Below are 21,966 nucleotides of genomic sequence, written 5' to 3'. Positions count from 1 at the left end.
AAAGTTGGGCCATTCAAATCATCCCCTCAAAGCCCTTTTAAATTCTAAGAAGCAAATAAATTGCTAAATACTTGTTTATCATGTCTGATGCTGTTAGTTTGAGTCATATTTATGACACATTATCATACAAGCTGTACATGTAGTATATTAGGCTATATGTTACCTTATATACTTTACACACTGAAGACCCTAATGCAATTAATTTCCACATCCTAAAACAACATAACACAAACTGCTTCATGACACTGCTTTTAGAAATACACTGAAATAAAACATGAGACGTTCTATATAAAGTAAATCATATTTGTTTATGCTTAAAATATGTTATTCTTTCCAGTGCCAATGGAAAACTACTTTAAAATAATCTTTGAATTTTTTACAATGCTAACATGTTGAATAACAACGTCATAGAAATTATCTCAATGAGATTTTGAAACGTACATCTACAATTTACATATGAGAGCTGCTGATTACGATCAAATAATACTGAGTTATGATGCCCATTTTTAAAAAAATCTTTGCATGTGCCTTTTTCTTCTAACATTTCATCATTATCTAAACTGCTTTGCTGAAAAGATCCAAATAAGTGTCATTGTAAAGACATGAAATAAGAAAAAATATATTCTTAAAATGTAAAACACTCAATTAGGAGCAGTTTCTAGTTTTCAAAAATGTAAAACATGAGGTACACAAAATATATGTGAGACATGCCATAATGAAAAAATAAAAATAGATATTATCTTGCCTTCATCAGGACACTCTTGTAATTTAGATATAATTTTTTTAAACCCATACAACTTTAAAGACAAATCCAAATAGAATTTCCATACTGAAATGATCTTCATGCAATATATACACTTGCTAGACAAGTGATTTACTTTGGCCTTTAGCTACTACATTAAAATAACACTTCACAACTGGTGAAATATGTACCTAACTGTAAAATGTAGATAAGAAATGTAGGGGAAAATACTGGGGAAGAAATTTCAAAGCACCTTGATTTTTAAATTAGTTTTTACTCATCAAATTGATGTTTAATTCTGTATTTCTCCAAAATGTGTACATAAGTAGATATAAAGCAAAAAAAATAAATTATTGAATTTCTTATGTACTTAATTTTTAATGTACTCAGAGAGGCATGTTAAAATTTTTCAATATGATTATAGTATCTCAATATGATATGATTCCATTTTTCTTTATTTGAAACAGGTTTGCTTTGTATTTTTCAGTCACGTTTTTTAGATGGGTAAAGGTTTATGACTGGAGTATGTTTTCCTGGAGCAGGGGGGTATCTTTTATCAATATGAAATATCTCTCTGGGGTCAAAGACTCTAACAGGCACCTCACCAAAGAAAGTATATATAGATGGCAAATAAGCATATGAAAAGATGCTCTAAATTATGTTATCAGGGAAATACAAATTAGAACTACATACCTCTACACATCTATTTAGGATGGCCAAAATCAAAAACATTGACAACACCAAATTCTGGCAAGGATATGGAGTAACAGGAAGTCTCATTCATTGCTAGTGAGAATACAAAATGGTCCAGCCATTTTCTTACAAAATGAAACATACTCATAAAATAATATTGAATATCAGTATAACTGAAAAATAAAAATAATAAAAAAGGAAAAATAAATTCTTTATTTTTGCCTTTAAAAATAACAGTTGAGGTTCAAAACTATTTTCCCACAGAACTTTGAAGATGTTACTTAACTATCTTTTAGTATCCAGTGTTGCCAATGGAAAGTCTGATGCAAATCTTATTCTCATCCGTTTGCCTTTTCTCTCCAGATTTTAGGACTTTTCTCTTTATACCTTTGTATTGAGAAATTTGACCAAGATTTCTGGGGAAGAATTATTTTTCCCCAGATGGACCTGGTCGGCTCATCAACTTGAATACTTGTTTCTTACTTCAAATGTGGTACGTTTTATTATTTATTTTTCCTCTTTCCTTTTATTCTATTCTCTCTCTTTCTGGAACCCCCTTTAGAAATATGTTGTCATTTCCAGCTCTATTCTTCATGTCTCAATGTTTTTGTTTTTGTTTTTTGTGAAGGGCCACCTCAACACCATGAGTCAAAAAAAAGATATGTTTTCCTACTACGCAGATGCTCTCCCCACCCATCAATACACTTCAGTATCTTTAAAGATTCACTTCCCCTAGACGTCTTTCCCTGTTCCTATGGCCCAAGATACCCCCGCACACTGAACTGTGTTTTCCTAGAGCTACAGACCTTGGAGCTTCTTTGCCTCTCTATTTTTCTTTCACACTTTCCCTATTGTATTTTTCTTGATGGCTGTCTCAATGTTTTTTTGTTGTTGTTTTTTAATTAAAGTATATTGTGGTGACAATTGTTAGTAGTTTGTCTCAATGTTTTAAACATTTTTTCCTCCTGGTTTTTTTTTTTGTAGAATACCCTTTGTTCTGTCTTCTATATCTGCCATCCAAAACAGTAACCATTAGCAACATGTGGCTATTTAAATTGATTACAAATCGAGGAAAATTAAAAATTCAGTTCCTCAGCAGCACTTATCCACATGTCAAGTGCTCAACAGCCACTTCATTATAGATTACAGACCTTTTCCATGACAGCTGGAAGTTCTAGTAGACATTGTTGTTCTAGATCAACTATTCAATCTTCAGCTGCATCCACTCTGTTTTTAAGCTGTCTTTATTCACCCAGTCATTCAACAAGTATTTTTTTGAACCTCTACTAGGTACCAGACACTGTTTTAGGAGATTGGAATAGCAGCGTACCAAATGAACACCTGCTCTCATCTAATTTACATTCTAGTTAACAAACAAAAAAGAATATAGCATATCAAAAGGTGTTAAGCACCTATTGAGAACAATAAATCAGGGGTAGGGAGAAAGGGAGCTGCTGGGGATGAGGAATGATGGATGAAAATTTCTCTGTTAAGGGGGAGATTTGCGCTGACTCTTGCAGAAAGTGATGAAGTGAGAGGCATGTGGATATCTGAGGGAAGAGTATTCCAAGCAGAGGGAAAAGCACGTAAAAAGGCCCTGAGACAGAAGTATGCTTGCCATGTTCAAGAACAGCAAGAAGGCCAAAGTAGCAGGAGTGGATGATGTAAGGGGCAGAATAACAGGAGATAGTTAAGAGAACAGCAAAGAGCAAGACCATGAGAAACTTTACAGGCCTCTGCAAGGACCTATGTTTCTACAGTGAGAAAGGAAGCCAGTGGAGGGTCTTTAGCTGAGAAGTGACACCATGAATTACATTTTTTAAATGGCATTCAGGTTGCTGGGCTGAAAGCAGAGTGTAGTAAAGCAAAGGCAGAAGACAACACAGGACTTAGGAAGTGACTCATAATTCAAGCTGACTATAATAATTCAAAGGGCTAGTGTTACAGATGGTGGGGAAAGGTTATACTCTGGGTATCTCTTGAAAAGTTACAGCTGATGGATTTTCGGTGAGCTATTATTTTTTATACTTCAAAGATCAAGCTTTTAATTTTCAAAGATTTCTAACTGGTTATTTCCACAAGAGCTTGTTTCTGTTTTATTAGTTCAAAATCCTATCATCTGTCTGAGGACAGTAATTACATTTCTTTTTTTTTAGATTTTATTGGGGAAGAGGAACAGGACTTTATTGGGGTACAGTATGTACTTTCAGGACTTTTATTCCAAGTCAAGTTGTTGTCCTTTCAATCTTAGTTGTGGAGGGTGCTGTTCAGCTTTAAGTTATTGTCCTTTTAGTCTTAGTTGTGGAGGGCACAGCTGAGCTCCAGGTCCAGTTGCCAGTTGCTAATTGCAGGGGGCGCAGCCCACCATCCCTTGCGGGATTCAGAGGAATTGAACTGGCAACCTTGGGTTGAGAGCGCACTGGCCCATGTGGGAATCAAACCGGCAGCCTTCGGAATTAACAGCACGGAGCTCCAACTGCCTGAGCCACCGGGCCTGCCCCAGTAATTACATTTCTTTAAAAGTCTCTACTTTTCCTTAGCATCAACTGTATTATTCATTTACTTGTCTCTTACTGTGTTGATTTTTGAAGTAGGTATTTTGTCATTTATTTTGGCCATCCACCATCAGAATCCCTGCCAATACGTGAAGAATTTCATATTTTTATGAGTTCTTTGTGGAGTAAAATTTGTTCCCTTCAATAAATGTGGGAAACTACTACTCAATTTTCCATATTCTTTTCCATGCATGTGACTGAGATAATGCCAATCAAACTGCATTCACCCTTGATTTCCCTCAGATACCAATCATAAAAGAAGGGAAGGAAGATGACTCTTTCTCCTTTTGGAGGGCAGCAACAGTGACAGCAGCTGCAAATTCAAGTTTCTAGCATAAAACCTGAAATAATACTGGCTGCAGCAGTTGTGGTAAAGTTGATTTTACGAATCTATAATGACCGTGGTACAAACTATAAAATCAACTTGCCCAGTGTTGAGTAGCAATTTTTCCCATCATACCAGATTACACTATACTGTGATTTGAGGACGTGAATACTGAAGGTAAGCCTTGAGCCTGGTTCCCCAGATCTTTCATGGTTCTAAAATTATACTTTCATTTTTTAACAGCATTATTGAATGATAATTCATACGCCCCATTCATTCGAAGTGTACAATCCAATGGTTTTTAGCATACTCAGAACGTTTTCATCACCCTCAAAAACCACTGTACCTAGTAGTCTCTTCTCCTTCCTTTCCAATTCCTCTCTCCCCCCACTCCTAGGCAACCACTAACTTAGTTTCTGTCTCTATGGAGTTGCCTATTCTGGACATTTCATATAAATGGAATCATATAACATGTGATCTTTCATGATGGGCTTCTTTCATTTAGCACAATGTAGTTAAAGTTTCCGTATTATAACATCTATCACTATTTCATTTTTTTCATGCTGAATAATATTCCGTTGTTTGGATATACCTCATTTTCTTTGTTCATTCATAGCATTATATTTCGATTCTCCACTGTTTGACTATGAATACTGTTGCTGTCAACATTTGTGCACAAGTTTTTACATGGACCTATGTTTTTATTTCTTTTGGGTGGTCTTCTTGAGTAGAATGGCTGGGTCATAAATAATTATTTAACTTTCTGAGTTACTGCCAAACTGTTTCCAAAACACCCACACCATTTTACAATCCCAGTAATGTAAGAGGATTTCAGTTTTTTCCTAGAGTAGTTCTCCTGGGCTCTCGTGGTTCCCCTTCTCACTTCTGCACAAGGCAGACGGTATAACTTATCTGATTAATGAGTTTAGAAATAGGAAGTATATGTGTGTGTTTCAGTGTTTTCTGACTTTGGTATAAGCATTGCCTGCAAAAAGGGTGCAGTCTGTTCTGGTTCTGCTTTTTCTAAGACAGACTTGCAGTTTTGGTATCTAAAGCATTTGGGAGAAAGAGCCATAGAATAAACCTATCTTCTCACACTTAAGCTATCTTCTCCACCTGAGCTTTTATCATAATGAAGCTGACATTTTGATCCTTGTTGGCCTGACTTCTACGTTTGCTCTAGTTGATCTCAAACTCCAGAGGGGAATATTCTTCAGTTAAGAGTTCCCTACAAACTGCTGCTACCCGAGCAACAGTCCTGTCTTTTGTGGGTTGATAGCTACAGATTTTTCTGGGTTTGCCTCTGGTTGCTTGATTTAGAATTTCTGACCCACTCATGATATTTATTTTTCATTTGTAGCACTGTTATAACTTTATTTTCTTTTAACATTTTATGCCATTTCATGAGGTTTTGATAGATGAAATAGAAGCATACATCAGTCCCTCATATTTCACCCTCAAGTGGCTACTAATAAAGTGAGGACTAGAACACCCAAGTCTACTGACTCAAGTGCTTTCCATTACTCCACACTACCTTGTAAGATATAAGCCTCAGAGACCTTAAAAATCTTGTTAGAATGAAGATACAAACATTAAAGAAGAATTAAATGCACAGCAATATACTGTAAGTAACTGATGTACGAAGAGTAAGTATCCAAAAATTATAAGGGGTCACATCAGGTTATGGAGAAGGGTTCACTGAAAAGGAGAAGCTAGAGATACCTTGGAAGGGAATGAACAATTCTAATGAGTAATGACAAGCAAATAAGAATGCAGAGATGGGAACGTACAAGACAAATTCCAACATAGGGAGTAAGTACACCAGGTTGGTTGAGTAAAAATAAAAGAACAGTGGGAAGTAAAGCTGAGAAAGAGATCTAAAGACCCAAGTAAGACCAAGAGATATATAAGACCATGAAAGCGTCTCTCACTTCCATTCAAAACACATTTTGTAGGACAGGTACTAAATCAACCGTAGATGAGTTATTTCTGAGGTAGAGATCCATACATAGGTAATATTTTATTACAAAGTACTGAAAGTGTCCCTCAATCATTTCGTACTTCATATGTTCATACATATAAATTAAATAATAAGTATGAGGGGAAAGAATCAGAATGTACATCATTTCAAATTTCAGTAGGTGCTCATTTAAATTGTTTTCATATATACCTCTGATATGAAAAGAGCCATCATCATTTCTCTCCACCACAAGATGATCAATATGAACGGTTACAGTCGCTGGCTCACGGGACACTGTACTACTACGAGGACTGTCATCCTACAGGAAAGAGAAATACTATCAGCATGTTGTTATTAAAGTAAATGATAAAATTAAAATATTATTTTCTTAAACATTACTACAATCATATTTTTAATGAGTTAGAAATATATTGGAAAAAGATGGTGGAAAAGGTAAACACCGTGCCTGTCACCTCCCATGATCTCATTAAAAGTACAGTTCAATTATAGAACAATCAACCTCAAGAATCATATGAAGACTAGCTGAACAGAACCCCTATAACTATGGATAGAAGAGGTCACATCGAGACTGATCAATTCTTAGACCCAGAAATAATAATATCCTGATAATCATCATTTGCAGTGCATATTGGAATTATTTCTTTCTGTCTATTTGAATATGGGTGGATTTTTCTGGCTTGGAGAGAGTCTGTAATACTGAAATTAAATACCACAGATGCCAGGAAAAAAATACATTTTTACATTTTCTAGTTGATAGAGAGAGGAAACTGCCCATTCTATTTTGATGTTTTCTAATTTCTAGGAAGGGTCTCTACATCATTCACCACAAAGACCAACAAATTTATTTCAATAAATGCTGACAGAGTATGTATCATAGAGAAGGCATATTCTTAGACATGAATTAAAGTCCATGTAGGCAAAGTAAACATTTATAACATGAAAACATAAAAGTATTTATTAACATACTTTTAAGTTTATCTGTGTGTTACAAACTTGTATCTTCATTGGCATCACTGATGCAACAGTTTCATCGTCCAAAAAATGTTGAATATTCGTAAGAGAAGATGTAAGAAACTCAGTGCTAAAGTTTTCTATATGGCATTGCAGAAATCCATTTTTTTCTGCAAGCAAAGAGTGTATTACAGCACCAGGCCCACTTTCAAATCTTAGAGTAATCTCAGGACAAGATTTGGAGTGACTGACAGCTTTATGATCAGAACCTATGGAGAAACAACAAATAAAAATGGTAACTTTGTGGCTACTAAAAAATGTCACTCTCGATTATTTGTCATCAGAGGTTATTGGCACTTTGTACCATGTTAAAGCAATAATAAAGTTTTAATATTTATCCTTAATTTAAATTACATTTATAGTACATTTACAACATACAATACACACCCTAATTTTTACCTTCTACTGCAATGTTGACTTGTTTATATTTTCTATTTTTTAGTAACATATGAAAACATGCCATGATAGAAATTCGATATCATGCATACCTCAGATACTTAAGTGTGTGTCTGGCTATGTACTCATCTATAAATTTGCAATATCATGGATAACTGTAACAAAGAAACAGTTATGGCATTTAAAGTGACTCTTAAACCATTTCTCAAGAAGTAACAAAAGCCTGACATTTTGCACCTTCTTCAGTAAAACTGGGTATTAAAAAATTGGAAAACTAAATAGAGAAGACCTCATTAAAATGTTTCTATTAGAAGACAACCTTAAAACTGAAATTATACCAAAGGATGGATATGGATGGATTTACACACACACACACACACACACACACACACACACACACACGCCTTAGCCTTGTTCCAGAAAAAAACTTAAGGTTGTTTACAGAAATATAAATACTTGAGTTTAAAAACAAATTTTAAAATTTCAATGAAGAACCCATAAAATAGCTAATTTAAAATAAAGTTCTTAGTGGAACCACTGAAGTAAATTAGCCCTCATGGTAGGTAACATTTTGTTTATTTTATATTACCTAGCTCCAAAAAGAATAAAAGGCAACATGCACGTGGCATAATCAGATAAAAATTAAGTAAGCAATAGAAAAATAAGGATAGAAAAGGTAAAGATAGGTAGTAAGGTTAATAACTCAAATACATTATCTAAATTGGTGCCAAAGGTAGACCGAGAATGACCTTCCTAGCAGCAAAGAGAAAAATACAATCAGTTTCACATTTCAAAGAACCCATGAGTTAAAAACAAACTGATTGTTCTAGAAAGGGAAAGTTGAGTCTCTGTTATTGAGGTTGTAGTTATCTGTCCACTGGGTCCTAAGAATACCCCAACAGTTCATGATGGAAAAATGTTTATTTTCTCTCAGCCTGCATATGAATACATACTTAGATATGTTAGTGGTTTTTTCCTATATCAAGAAAAACAAGTTAATTAAATTGTCTATTTAACAATTAAGAGCAATTAGAAACAACTTATTAAATGTGATTTTAGTCTTTTATCTATCTATATATCTACATATCTACACACACACACACACACACACACACACACACACACACCCCCCCCCCCAGACACATACTCCAGAGACCTGAGAGCAAGAAATAATTTTAAACAAAAAGAGTGTTTACTTGGAGCAGAGATAAAACAAAAATTTTATTAGTCAAAAACCACTCCTCCCTATTACGTCTTATGCCATGGAACTATTATACTTAGGTCTTCCTATTAAAGGAATCCACAATCCATGCATTATAGAAAAACAAAAACAAACAAAAGCGATCATATACAATCTTTGTTCGTATGGCTCATTAATTAATGTTTGAAATGTTCAAGCTAAAGCTTTTTTTTCTCTTTTCAATTTATCCCTTTTCACCTTCCTCCTTTCTTTTCCTTTCCTTTCCCTCCTTTCTTCTTGTTTTTCTTTCCTTTTTAAAATCCTTCAAACAAACAACTAAGACAGTTGCAGGAAAAAATAAGGTATTAGATAGCACTGACTATGAACCCATACATACAGAGCATTTCAAAATGTTTTTAGTCAGATCAATATAAAACAATAGGATATGGTACTAAGTGAGCTATAAAGCAAAAATATAATTGCGCAACTGGAAATAACCTGACTGTACAATTTGAAGAGTGTTTGGGTTGGGTATGAAACAGGGTCTAGGTTTTGAAATTTTATGTTTAATCTCTTTTTTTTTTGTTCATGCTGAAACCTTCCCAACTATATACTTAGCTTCTACCCTTTTGCATGCTATTAAGATTTTACTTGCTAATATTAATAGCAAGATTTATACTTGCTACTTGAATTTTTTTTAGCAGATATATTGTAAACTGCAAAGCCTACCCATAGAATAAAGAAAGGAGCCAACTGTTTTCCATGATGCTGGTTTATAGAAAAATGGAACATTTCAATATGTTATGTATCAGATATAGCACTCTGTATATATATAGCAAAGAAAAATATTACTTTTTAAAAGAGTTTAAAAATTGAATATTGTCATTTTAATGTCTTAGTGTAACTATTCTAATAAACTCATTTCTTCAAATGACTGAACACCATGAATTATAACTTTATATAAACTTTGCAAAAGGGATGATTTGATGTGTTTTTCTATTCATGCACTGCATGTTTGTTGCTTGTATTCCTCTACGTCCAAGTGAAGGTATTGATCTTGAAATGAAGGACCATAAGAACAGGATACATGATTTTTCCAAATACCAAGAAAAAGTATCCAAAAATGATAAGGGGTCACATCAGGTTATGGAGAAGGGTTCACTGAAAAGGAGAATCAAGAGATACCTTGGAAGGGAATGAACAATTCTAACTAGTAATGACAAGCAAATAAGAATACAGAGACAGGAACGTACAAGACAAATTCCAACATAGGGAGTAAGTACACCAGGTTGGTTGAGTAAAAAATAAAAGAATAATGGGAAGTAAAGCTGAGAAAGAGATCTAAAGACCCAAGTAAGACCAAGAGATATATAAGACCATGAAAGTGTCTCTCACTTTCATTCAAAACACATTTGTAGAACAGGTACTAAATCAACTGTAGATGACTTATTTCTGAGGTAGAGACTCAGTAAATGTTTAAGAAAAAAAATGGAATATAGAAATTGACATTTATTCTAGTGTGGAACTAAGTTTGACCTCCCAGGATTACTGTATCATTCTTTTCAAACAGAAAGAGGTCAGTTTCTCAGACAGATTATCTCAAAGATGGATACTTTTTTTATTTTTTTAAAAAGTAAAAGATGGAACTTACAGCAGCAGAAACAAAAAGAAATTACAAAGTACATCTTCAACAGATTATATTTCTAATAACTTAATCAATATAGCAGCAATAAGGTGATCTAAAAGAATAAATCTTTGCACTATTCTAAATAAATGCAATTTCCTTGAGTTAATTTATATCAAAGATAAAACTGCTGATGAGTCATATGTATATAAAAAAAATGTTTAAATCATATTAAAGTCTTACCTACTGGACGATTAGAAAGGTAATGCCGAAGGTTGATATTGCCTAACTCATCTGGTGTAACTTGGTCCACTTGAAGACAGATTTCTGTATCTTCCCCTCGGATGTCAATTTCCCCATTAACACCAGTAATCTTAAACACCACAACTGACATCTAATAATGATTGAATAAATAATATTAGTATACTAAGTAATTTAAATCAAAATTTTAAAAATGACACAGGAAACTACTATCCCCTCTAAAAATACAATTGTGGCCTAATAAACCAAATATATACTGTGATTAACAAAATGTAGTTAATATAGTATAATGACAAACTTCAGCTTCCTCTCTTCTTATTCAGTCAAGAGAAAAATTATTTTACAGCACAAAGACTAATAATATGACATTTCCATATAATTAATTACCAAAATTATTTTCACTAAAAGCTGAACATATTTCCTAAGTCATTTATAGATTATCTCACTGGGTGAAGAGGGCTTAAATAAACCAATAATGTATTTGTTTTGTAGACAGCCCCTCAAAGGAACTGATTACCATCCTTACCGTCAAAAGTTTTCAGAATGTTTTTAAATGGAACTAAAAAAAAATAAAGGTCGAAAAATAAAAGACAGGAAAAAGATAGAACCACCCTTTCTCAATTTGAAAAAAAGTATTTTTTTAAGTATAATTCAGAGAAAATTCACTAACAGGTAAGAATTTTCAAGAGTAGAAAGAGCAAAGTGAATCAATCATCCACAATCCAAGTCAATTCATTTCATATATTAATGTCTTAAAATGTGTACATATTGAATGAGATAAAGTTGGTCGCATTTCTCTTCATAGAATCTCTCTGAAATGATTACCAGGTCGTTATGATTTTCTTGAGCACCCTCTGAATTTGTACTCATGGCATCTGGGGAGGTTTCACCATAATTCTGTAGGTTTGCACTGGCATTTGCACTACCTGTTGGGCTCTGAAAATTTGTAGTTGAATTCTTTTTAATACCTGAAATAATGCAAAAATGAACGAATAAATTAAAATCAGTTTTACACATGATCCAAAAATATCACATTTATCTAACCAAAATGGACTATCTCTTTAACCCTTTCTTAAGCATTGCCTTGTTTAAGAGACAAAACAAAGAAAAATTAAACTGTGATTAGTTAGAAATAAGAATAACTTCTCACAATAAAATGTTAGAGATACTAAAGCCCTAAACTTAAGACAGTCTGAAAAGAAATCTACCCCAGCTGACCACACCTGTGTTCTCCCCACTGTGGGCCTGGTGCTGGTCTAACCAGCAGGTTCCTGCTCAACCAGCTTGAACCCCCTACTCTATCCTACATTGAACCATCCCAGTCTGATCACTTAATTTTTCTTTACAGTATGCTCTCGGAACTCCTAACTATCTTCTATGTGAAGTTAATGCCACTATCACCAGTGTAATAATCATTTTCTGTCTTTTTCTACCTGCCTTAATTTCTCAATGTGCCATATTTCAGTATTTCTCAAATTCTCTGTGCTAAAAGACAATTTTTTAAAATTTTTGTGTCTGTCACAGATCAATACTTTAAAAAAATACTGTAAAACTAAATTACTAGAAAAATTAGATTAGAAAAGCCAAAGACATACAAAACACGCATCAATGTCTTCATTATATTTACTACCATATAATCAGCTTCTCACCCAGTGCCTAGCAACATAGTAGGTGATCAATAAATTATCTACTGCAAGAATGAATAAAATAATTTTTAGGACCAGGGAAGATGTACATAAATGCAACTGTGGTACGAGTATGAGGAGATAGTAAACTCACATTTCACAAGGAGTTCCTAACATAGTCATGGGTTAAGCTAATGTAAACAGAAAGAAAAAAGGGCATTCAATGCACAGGTATAAAGACTCTGACGTGGAAAAAAGTTTGTCACCATGAAGAAACAGAAGACTGAAATATACTATAGCACATCCGGAGTGTAGTAAGCACATGGGTCAATAGCAGAAAAGGTAAGCTGGGGCCACAGTACACAGAACATTGTCAGAAATGTCAAAGTTGTTCAACTTATTAGCCTTACAGCAGTGAGAAGTTGTCAGGATTAAAATGGAAATCGACACAATAGTATTTATTTTATAAAGAGTATTCTGCCTATGGAATGAAGAATGAACCGAAAATTGAGAAAAATAAAAACGGGGAGACTAGTTAGGAGCCTGTGGTGGAATGGTCGTCCAGTTTTATGTTTGTTTGCTCATAAATATGTATATATATGCAGAAATCTATACGCACATATACATACACGTGTAAGTTAATCTGTTTGTATACATGTTACTTTTTTTTGCCCTTGTATACATGTTTCTTATGCTATTGTGTGTGCGTGTATATATATACATATACATATATATAAAAATGTACACATATGTATATAAAAATACATACAAAAAGTCTGGAAGTATACAGTATATGCATATACCAAAAGTTGATGGTAGTTATTTCTGGAGTGGGGAATTGTATCGAGGGCAGAGTAAGGGTGGTTTAAAGTGATACCTTCATTTTTTACTCTAGATATTTTCAAAATATCTGATTTTTTTTACAATGAGAGCATATCCATATATTTCTTATAAAATTAAAACAAAAAAAAACAGAAAACTAGAGTCTTCCAAATGAAAAACAATTCCTCTGACATAAAATCATTACAGTTCAGAAGAATTAGGACTATATAGTCATAAGAGTATATCATTTAAATGTTACACACACAATCAATGCCTTGATATTTTTCAGGATCTTAAAAATTAGTCTACTGCTGGAATCTATTCTAAGACAGTAATTAGAAATGCAGACAAAATTTATGAACAATGATATTAATTATAGCATTTGTATAACTGTAAAAACTATAAACAATCTAAACATCCAATATCAGAGAAATGATTAAAAGATTATGGTACATTCTTATGACAGTTTAATACAGACTTTAAAAACATTTTCAAAGGAGTTTAAATAACATTAGAAAATGCTTACATGTGATAAAAAGAAAACCATAAATGTAATATGACACCAAATACATATATATGGATATATATACAAATTCACAGAATAAATTATAGTTCTAAATTGTGGAAGTTCGGGGTCATTTTATTTTCCAAATTGCTGTTGTCTATATTTTCCAAATTGAGTGGCAATCATTTTTATTATTTAATTTTTAGAAATAATAAGAAAATTGCTGATGCTTTTTGAGAGTAAGTAGGGATATCTTCTACAGGAACACTGTTTTTGAAGGATATTTTGTTCACAAAACAGAAATCATCTGTTAAGGTAGGCTATTAAACCATAAAGGGAACAGAGGAACTAGGCAATAGAGCTATCTGTGAATACAGAATATATTTTTATGACCCTATCAGTATCTCCTCTACATTTAGCTGGTAGAGTATGCCGGAAAGGAGATTGCTGAATTGCCTATACTGACTGGGGTTAGATCAGGGCTTTTTGTTTACATGTGGCAATCATTTCCCAACTCTGGGGAGCTAGCATAGCAGACTGGTTGGTTAAAAGCTTAGGCTCCTGACTCAGACTAGCTGAGTTCCAAATCTGCCTCTATTACTTCCCGACTGTATACTAATTTCTCTAAGCTTCAGTTTCTGAAGCTATGAGTCTTTCCTTACCTGAGCTGTTTTCAACTGTGTCAATAGGCTTATTATCTTTCATACACAAAGTAATCTGTATGTGTCTCTGCTCTCTTACTCTCTGGCTATGGCCCATGCTTTTATTCCTGTTCACAAAGTCCCCAGTGTGGTGGGGATGCATCCAATTCTAAGCCATTCCTACTGGTCTTTATCGCGGCATTATTTGCCCCCGAATAAAATCAGGCAATCATGTAGTTCCATCATGTATAATCATGTGAGAGAATCCTGGGAATCAGTAGATCCAGTTTGAAAAAATTCTAGTCCTAGGACCACATAATTGAGAATCTATCATGCTAATTAAGGCCAGTAGTCAAAACTCCAGATATAGGAGCCTCTATGAGCGAGGCTTGGAGCCTTAATGTTCTCTGTTTTATGACCTAAATGACTGTATACAAATAATTGCTGGATGTCAGCCACAAAAAGAAAGCAATATCTGTTAAAAAGAAGCTCTGGAACCACTATTAGAAAGTTAGGTACAATGCTCTTTGTATTATGCATGTATGTGTGTATAAATAAGTATTTTGGGGGCTGTATATTATTGAATATAACTAAAAATACTTAAACATCAATTCTAAGATATGTATGTATATAAAATATAAATTCTTAAACTGTACTGCTTTACCTTTTTCCCAAAATATACGACTATCACTTCCATCACTTTCTAACAACTGTTCTTCCAATGTCATGCTGTCAAGTGAAATGGTGTCCAGTGAGGTCTGTGAAGAGCTTCTTTTCATGCTCTTATAGGAAGCACAGAGTGGAACCAGGTTGGGTGGGCACCGTTCCTTAGGCTTTCCACTGTTCACAAACAAAATTATTAGAAAATCATCACATATAAGGAAAAGAAATTATTTCTAAAAATTACGTCTAACAAAATAAAAATATGTATATAGTAGCTACAAGTTTTTAAATTATATTTTACAAACATACACTCAGTGTTCTCATAGATTGAAAAAACTACCTTTCCAAGTATTAAATCTAACAATGGCGGATTTTGGCATGACATTTTCTGTCCAAAAACAGAATATGTTCACATACATGTACACACACACGCACGCACACACACACACATGCACGCACACACACAGCAAAACAAAAGAACCCCAAATTCCAATACTATGTTGTTACCTTAAAGATGACTGGGACTTAAGTGTTCTAACTGGGGGTGCTTCTTCTTTACAGATGTCCACGTTCTCAGAGAGTGAAGCTGTTTCTGGAAGCAAATCTTCAGCTTTAAAGATCGACTCTGTGGTTTCATTTCCTTTACTAGTTGAACTATTTGAAAGCATGTTTTGAGAACCCTCGTTATCAAATGACAACACACTTGCATCTTCTCTGGAATTTAAGATTCTATTTGAATTTGTATAAGATAAATCCTTTTTGTCACTTGTTTCTGATCCAATTTCTTGTGAACCACTTTTGCAAATAATTCCACTACTTTCATCTTCACTTATTTTCCCTAAATTTTTATCTGATAAATAATCCAGAAAAGAAATGCCTTTTTGCAGATTTGTATCACTGGCTGATTTAAACAGCAAAGGATCCTTCAGAGGGACATGGCTAAGGTCAACACTCATAGATCTGTTGTCTGACATATGATTAACAGTTACACTTCTAATTTGATTTATACCTCTACTAACTTGTTTTCTTTTTGAAGACAAGAATTCTCCGTTTTCTGAAGGCAAATAATCAGGAACCATTGGGGTCACACTTTCAGAAACAGGAGACTTAAGAGTATTTGCGTGATCCACCGGATGTAGCAAAAGAGCCACTTCTGCACTTTTAAGTAAAACTCCAATGCAAATGGAGGCTTGACTAGCAGGACTGCCGGTCACAGCTTCTACATCTTTCCTTAAGTTCTCGGAAAGCAGAATAAGTGACTCTTGGAGGAAAAGCAGGAGCAGATACTGGTAGTGATTGATCTGCATACTGACATGTTTATGAAGGTGAACCAGGACGTGAATATCTGCATCAGATGATGAAGAGGAAAACCTTAAAAATGTGTCTGAAGAAGGTTTCTGACTATTTGTCAAAGGCTCAGACTCGGTACTGTAATAGTCCTTCAGGAGCTTTTTCCGCTTCAGTCGGCCAGTCAGGTCACTAGATTCACTCTGTGATGTATTTAGAGTTACTTGATTACAAGTCTGTCGCTCTTTTTGTGACAGTGCATACTTCGTTGGTTGACAAATCCAGATGGAAAGAGGGAAAGAGTCTACAAAACTTATTGGCCTTCCTTTTCCACTTTTCATCCCTTCATAATCTATCCAAAATTGAGAAAAGTACACAGCCCAAACATCCGTGGCAGCCGAAGTTTTAAGAGTGTATTTATTCAACTTGGGAGTAATATTTCCTTTATAAACTTCATGCATTTTGGTATCTTGCTCGTGAGCATGTCTCTGGAAGATTGGATGCAAAAGATTAAAATTCTCACCAGATTTGGGGAAGCTGGTAAATGTTTTACTGAAAAAATCACAATCTTTGAAGTCTTGGAACAAAGCTTCCAGGTCAGAATGACGACAGTTGGGACAGTGCCTAGTATTTGTAGCAGTCACTTCAGAGCTCTGAATAGAGACTGCACACGGCTGATCTTCATGGCGTTCAGGTTTCATTCCAGAAGGAATGACGAGCTGGAAGAGAAAACACCCATCAAGTCTAACTCACAAATCCATTTGTCTTGAAGATAACATCATCAAGAACATGACTTAGCTCAGGAATTCTTTTTGACATCCCCCCACTTCCCTATCCAGACATAAAACACTAACTCTCTCCCCCAAATCTTTTTATTAAACTGAATGAAAGGGACTTAAAAGATTAACCACTAAGAAAAGAACAACTTAAAAAAACAAACATAATAAATAATGTATATAACATACATATATATTTGCATACAACATATCACAAAATAAAAAGAACAAAATTGAATTAAATCAGTACTATCAAATGCTTACTATGCCTTGACTATATATAAGAAGGTGCCAAGTTTAAAAAAGGGAATTTTTTATTAGGATATTTTAAACCCAAGCAGTTTGGAAAAATGAGTAAATGGAATGACTAGACAGATGTCATTAGAATCCCTTTTCTGGGAGAAAACTATTAAGAAAATTAATTTAAGAGTAAAGGTCCAATTATTTACTAAAATAACTTTCCAGAAATAATTAACCCCATTTCTTAAAATATTCACATCAAAGAGTTCAAAGTGACTGGTTTTAAAACTGCTACTCAGAAAATGTAAAGATTATATAACTGTATCTTAAATTATAATTGTAAATGTTATAAAATGTGTCTCTACAGTGAATATTATAGGATCTCTGAGATATCTTTAAAACATTTCTGCAATGCAATTGTTGAATATTATTAACCTCATTTTACAGAGAAATTAAGTATATAAATTTAGTCTACCAGCAACAGATCTAGCAAATGAAATTTTCATCCACGCCAAGTCTTATCCTATTTACTACACTTAACTTATTTTTTAAAATTTCCCTCCTTTAAAGTTTAAATATCCATGGTATTCAAATTATCAACTACCTGGCTATAATATAAAGGAATTTTCTATTCTTGTTGAATATTAATAGAATGAATGTGAACAAACAAAACCCAGATATAACTTAAAAACATCACTGTATTATTTACCCTCCTTAAAAGAAAAATTTTTTCAGCTCTGGTAAGAAGTAGGAAAAAAAATGACTGATTTAAATTTTACTTCTGCTTACTGTCAAATGGATGAGCAATGAAAAAAACAAAATAAAAGGAAGGTAGAGAAAGAAGTAGGAAAAAATCTCAACACTCCTATAATTGAAAATCAAAATTAAAACTGAAATTTCAAAATCAAAATTAAGATTGCCATGAAGGTGATTTATATTTCAGCATCCCTCTTACAACCTGGAAATATAACGGTGTTAACTCTTCTTCTGTAAAAATAGTTTTGTTCTCATAGCCACTTGTTTATATGGTACCTTTAGCATTAAGCCATCAACTCGAATATCAACATGCTCATCAGATTTTGAATTGTCATTCAACTTGTATACAGCCATAAATTGATTAAGACTCTGTTTTAAATCCAACAGAAATTGATTTAACCATAGAATACTTCTTTCATCCACAGTAAACTGTAGTGCATTCAGCTGGCTATAAAGGTTGGGAGATGGAACTGTGGAGAAAAAAATTTTTAAAAGATTTTTAATGAACAGATAGTTCTCAATCTTCCCTGAAAACAGAAAAGACATTTTTAACAAGTTTTATTCTTTTTTAATTAAGGTAAAAAATTTTTCAGATGTTATTTACAAAATTAAAGTGACACGTGTGGATGAGAGTAAACAAATTTAGATAGACAAAAAACATTTTTCTCTGTTTCGCTAACTGAAAAATATACAAGTTATTCTAAAACAAACTGTATAAATAGGACGTACTCTTTAGATTTCTTTTCCTAATGGTACTGTCACCAAGAAGCAAACTTCAAAAAACCCTTACCTTCTTGATGAAGTATCACATCAAAGTGGTAGTCCTTAATGTCTTATTTCTGTAAGGACTTTTACTACCCAAATCTTAATCTGAATCCTTTAAAATGAGAGAATCACATCTAATGACTAATTTCTTATGGAAGTGGTAAACTAGGCAGATCTTCCTTGAGAAGAAGGATCATGTATAGTTTTATTCTCCACTTACTCCTATACCTAGAATAGTGCTTGGTGCAAAGTAAAAACTCAAATACCTCTTAAATAATCAAATGAATACACTCCTTTACATAGCTCCTCCAAAATATCACAATGCTTAGGGGTTGGATAAATGTTTTAGTGCTAATATATGTTAAACTAATATGTATAATTACAGTACACATCACTTTGTGAAATCCACATATACATATTTGTATCATAAAAGCTAATACCATTTTCAGAGCGTCTAATGAAGGTATTTTATTCCAAAAATTCAGACCTATTTACTTCTATGAAAGGGAACAGTATGCATATCTAGAACCTTTAAACTATATTAAGGAAAATAAGCTCAAGGTGTGGGATACCAGTTGAGACAGCATTGTACAATGTTCTGAATAGGATTTCTTTTGCTTTCATTCATTCGTTCATTCATTCATTCATTCATTCACTCTCAGCAAAAGATTCATTGAATGCCAACTGTATTTTGTGTAGTATTAAGCAAAAAGAATAAGAAAGAAAACAAACAGGGCACGAAAAAAAATTGGGCATGGTCCATTTCCTTAAAAAATTCATAGACTATTACACAAGACAGACATGAAAGTAGAAAAATTGTAATTCAAGCTCCAACAGAGACATTCAATTGGGATGTAAAGGTGCTTGTCTTTGGGACTAGCCAGGAATGAAGTGCTGAGGAGATCACGTCACACTCGGGAAGGGAAGGATGGAGAGGGATCTCAGGTATAGATTAAGTGATGACGGCAGCCACAGAGAAGACTAGCGAGCAAATGTAGTCCGCAAGACTAGAGCACAGAAGGAAAGAACCATGAATGCAGCTCTGGGAGAAAGGAAGAAACCTGGTACACTAAGCAGTAGAAAGATCTATATGCAGTTTCTAACAGGGATCTACTTATGAAATAGATTATTTATGTAGCTACTAAAGACATTTAAAATGAATTTGTAGAAACCTGGAATGTTCTCACATCATTAAAGGAAAAGAACAGGTTGTAAATCAAATACGTTAAAAAAACACATACATTAAAAACAGGACTAACACTATATTTGTTGCTAGGGTCTGAACTGTGTCCCCTCAAAACGAATATGCTGAAGTTCTAACCTCCAGTATCTCAGAATGTGACTGTTTATGGAGACAGAACTTTCGAAGAGGCAATTATGGTAAAAATGAGTTCATATGAACAGGTCCTAGTCCAATATGACAGGTGTCACAAGAAGAGGAGATCAGGAAACAGACACACACCGAGGAAAGACCACGTGAGAAGATGCTATCTATAAGCCAAGGAGAGGCCTCTGAGGAAACAACCATATTGACACTTTGATTTAGAACGTCTAGCCTCCAGAACTGTGAAGAAATAAATTTCTTTTGTTTAAACCACCCCATCTATGGTTCTTTATTATGGCGGCCCTAGCAAACTAATACACTTATGTTTTAGCATTGTCTCTAAATTGTAGGCTCATGGACCATTTTCTATTTTTGGCATTTTCTTTTCAATATAATGAACATATTACATTTACAATTATTTAAAAAGTTATATGGTTTTAAAGTTGGATCACTTATTTAACAGAGAGATGAAACATGAGGACTGAAAATGGATCCTTATACTTGGTGATTCAATATACTACCCTCTTTACTTTTGCATATATTGTAAATTTTTCCATAATAAAAATTTAAATTAAAACCTGTTAAACATAATCTAGCGATTCCTCTCCTAGGTATCTAGGTGGTAAAGCCTTAAACTGCTGGGAAGGAATTTTATATTTTTATCAGGAAAATAAGTATAGATTATAGAATGGGATTATTATTCCTTTGGCACACATTAACAAAACTGATAGAAATAAACCTTGATTAAAAGTCAGAAATCCAGGAAACCAGTCCTCACTAAAAGAGAAAAATTTCTAGCTCAATGATGCATTATTTAAGGAAAATAATTTGTTGGGGAGAGGTATGTGGGAGAAGGCTGAAAAAAATAGGATTACCTAATTATAGAGAAATGGCTAGGGAAACAGTGGGGGTTGAAAACAATGAATTTCAATTTAGAAGACCCATGCTTGAGTTTTAGCTGTGTCATTTTACTGTTTATAAGGTACTGATCACATGTCTTAACCTATCTTAATTTTCTCATTGTTTTAGTCAGGAAAGTAGAAGAAAACAAACAAATGAGAAATATACCAAAGACTGTTGAAAAGCATAAAAATGTTGAAGACTAGATCCCACAAGTTTGGCACAAACAAAAATTAAAGAGATAAAATAGCTCGATATCTAATTCTCCAAAGTAATTTCCAGGTTACCTTCTTTTTATTTATAAACAAAGGCATGAGCATCAGAAATTCCCTTCTGAAACTAAGAACCTATACAAAGTCAATATTAAACAAATGGGTAAAGTAGGTCAAACTATCTTGGAGTTCCACTTTTAAAGAGAGGACATAAAATGTTTTTCTTCCAGTAACATATCCTATTTCATTTAAACATTTTCCTTAACTATGATTTTCAACTACAGTAATGAAAAAGGTACCACATAAACAAAGGCAAATTTTACTTTAAAGGACTCCTTGATGAACTGAGACAATAACAAATAATTTTAATATTCAAAGAACACAAATTATAATCATTTTAACTTTAGGTAGATAAAGTAGCTTGCAAATAAAACTTCATGTAATTCAATGTTTCTAACTAAAGACAAGTGCCAGAAGTTGTCCAAGGTACACATATGGGCATTAAAAACTAGCCCAAAAAATTCTCTGTACCTAAAAGGATAACTTCATTATTAATTTTTCAATGAAATATAGATTTTTATATAGCAGAAATATAAATAGAGTTTCACTAAAGGAAAAAAATGACCTTATTCTACAAATAATCTAACTTTCATTAAACAAACAGTTACTGAGTACAAAAATG

General features: G+C 33.5%; 1 protein-coding gene across 2 annotated transcripts in view; it reads right to left on the bottom strand.

Annotated features, from left to right (window-relative positions):
* The window catches only part of BLTP3B (bridge-like lipid transfer protein family member 3B), a 77,138-nt gene that overhangs the window by 8,449 nt on the left and 46,723 nt on the right, over positions 1–21,966 (bottom strand). For both annotated transcript variants that reach the window (XM_019732111.3, XM_019732112.3), the window contains 7 exons: positions 18,360–18,553; positions 15,532–17,030; positions 15,026–15,201; positions 11,594–11,736; positions 10,751–10,901; positions 7,263–7,516; positions 6,486–6,594 (listed from right to left, as the gene is read on the bottom strand). In XM_019732111.3, the coding sequence (XP_019587670.3) occupies positions 6,486–6,594; positions 7,263–7,516; positions 10,751–10,901; positions 11,594–11,736; positions 15,026–15,201; positions 15,532–17,030; positions 18,360–18,553 (2,526 nt within the window). The remainder of the gene's footprint in view (positions 1–6,485; positions 6,595–7,262; positions 7,517–10,750; positions 10,902–11,593; positions 11,737–15,025; positions 15,202–15,531; positions 17,031–18,359; positions 18,554–21,966) is intronic.

Source organism: Rhinolophus sinicus, chromosome 1 (assembly GCF_057876585.1).
Source record: "Rhinolophus sinicus isolate RSI-liver-muscle chromosome 1, RSI-T2T, whole genome shotgun sequence".
Lineage (NCBI taxonomy): Eukaryota > Metazoa > Chordata > Mammalia > Chiroptera > Rhinolophidae > Rhinolophus > Rhinolophus sinicus.
This window is presented reverse-complemented; position numbering and strand designations above follow the sequence as displayed.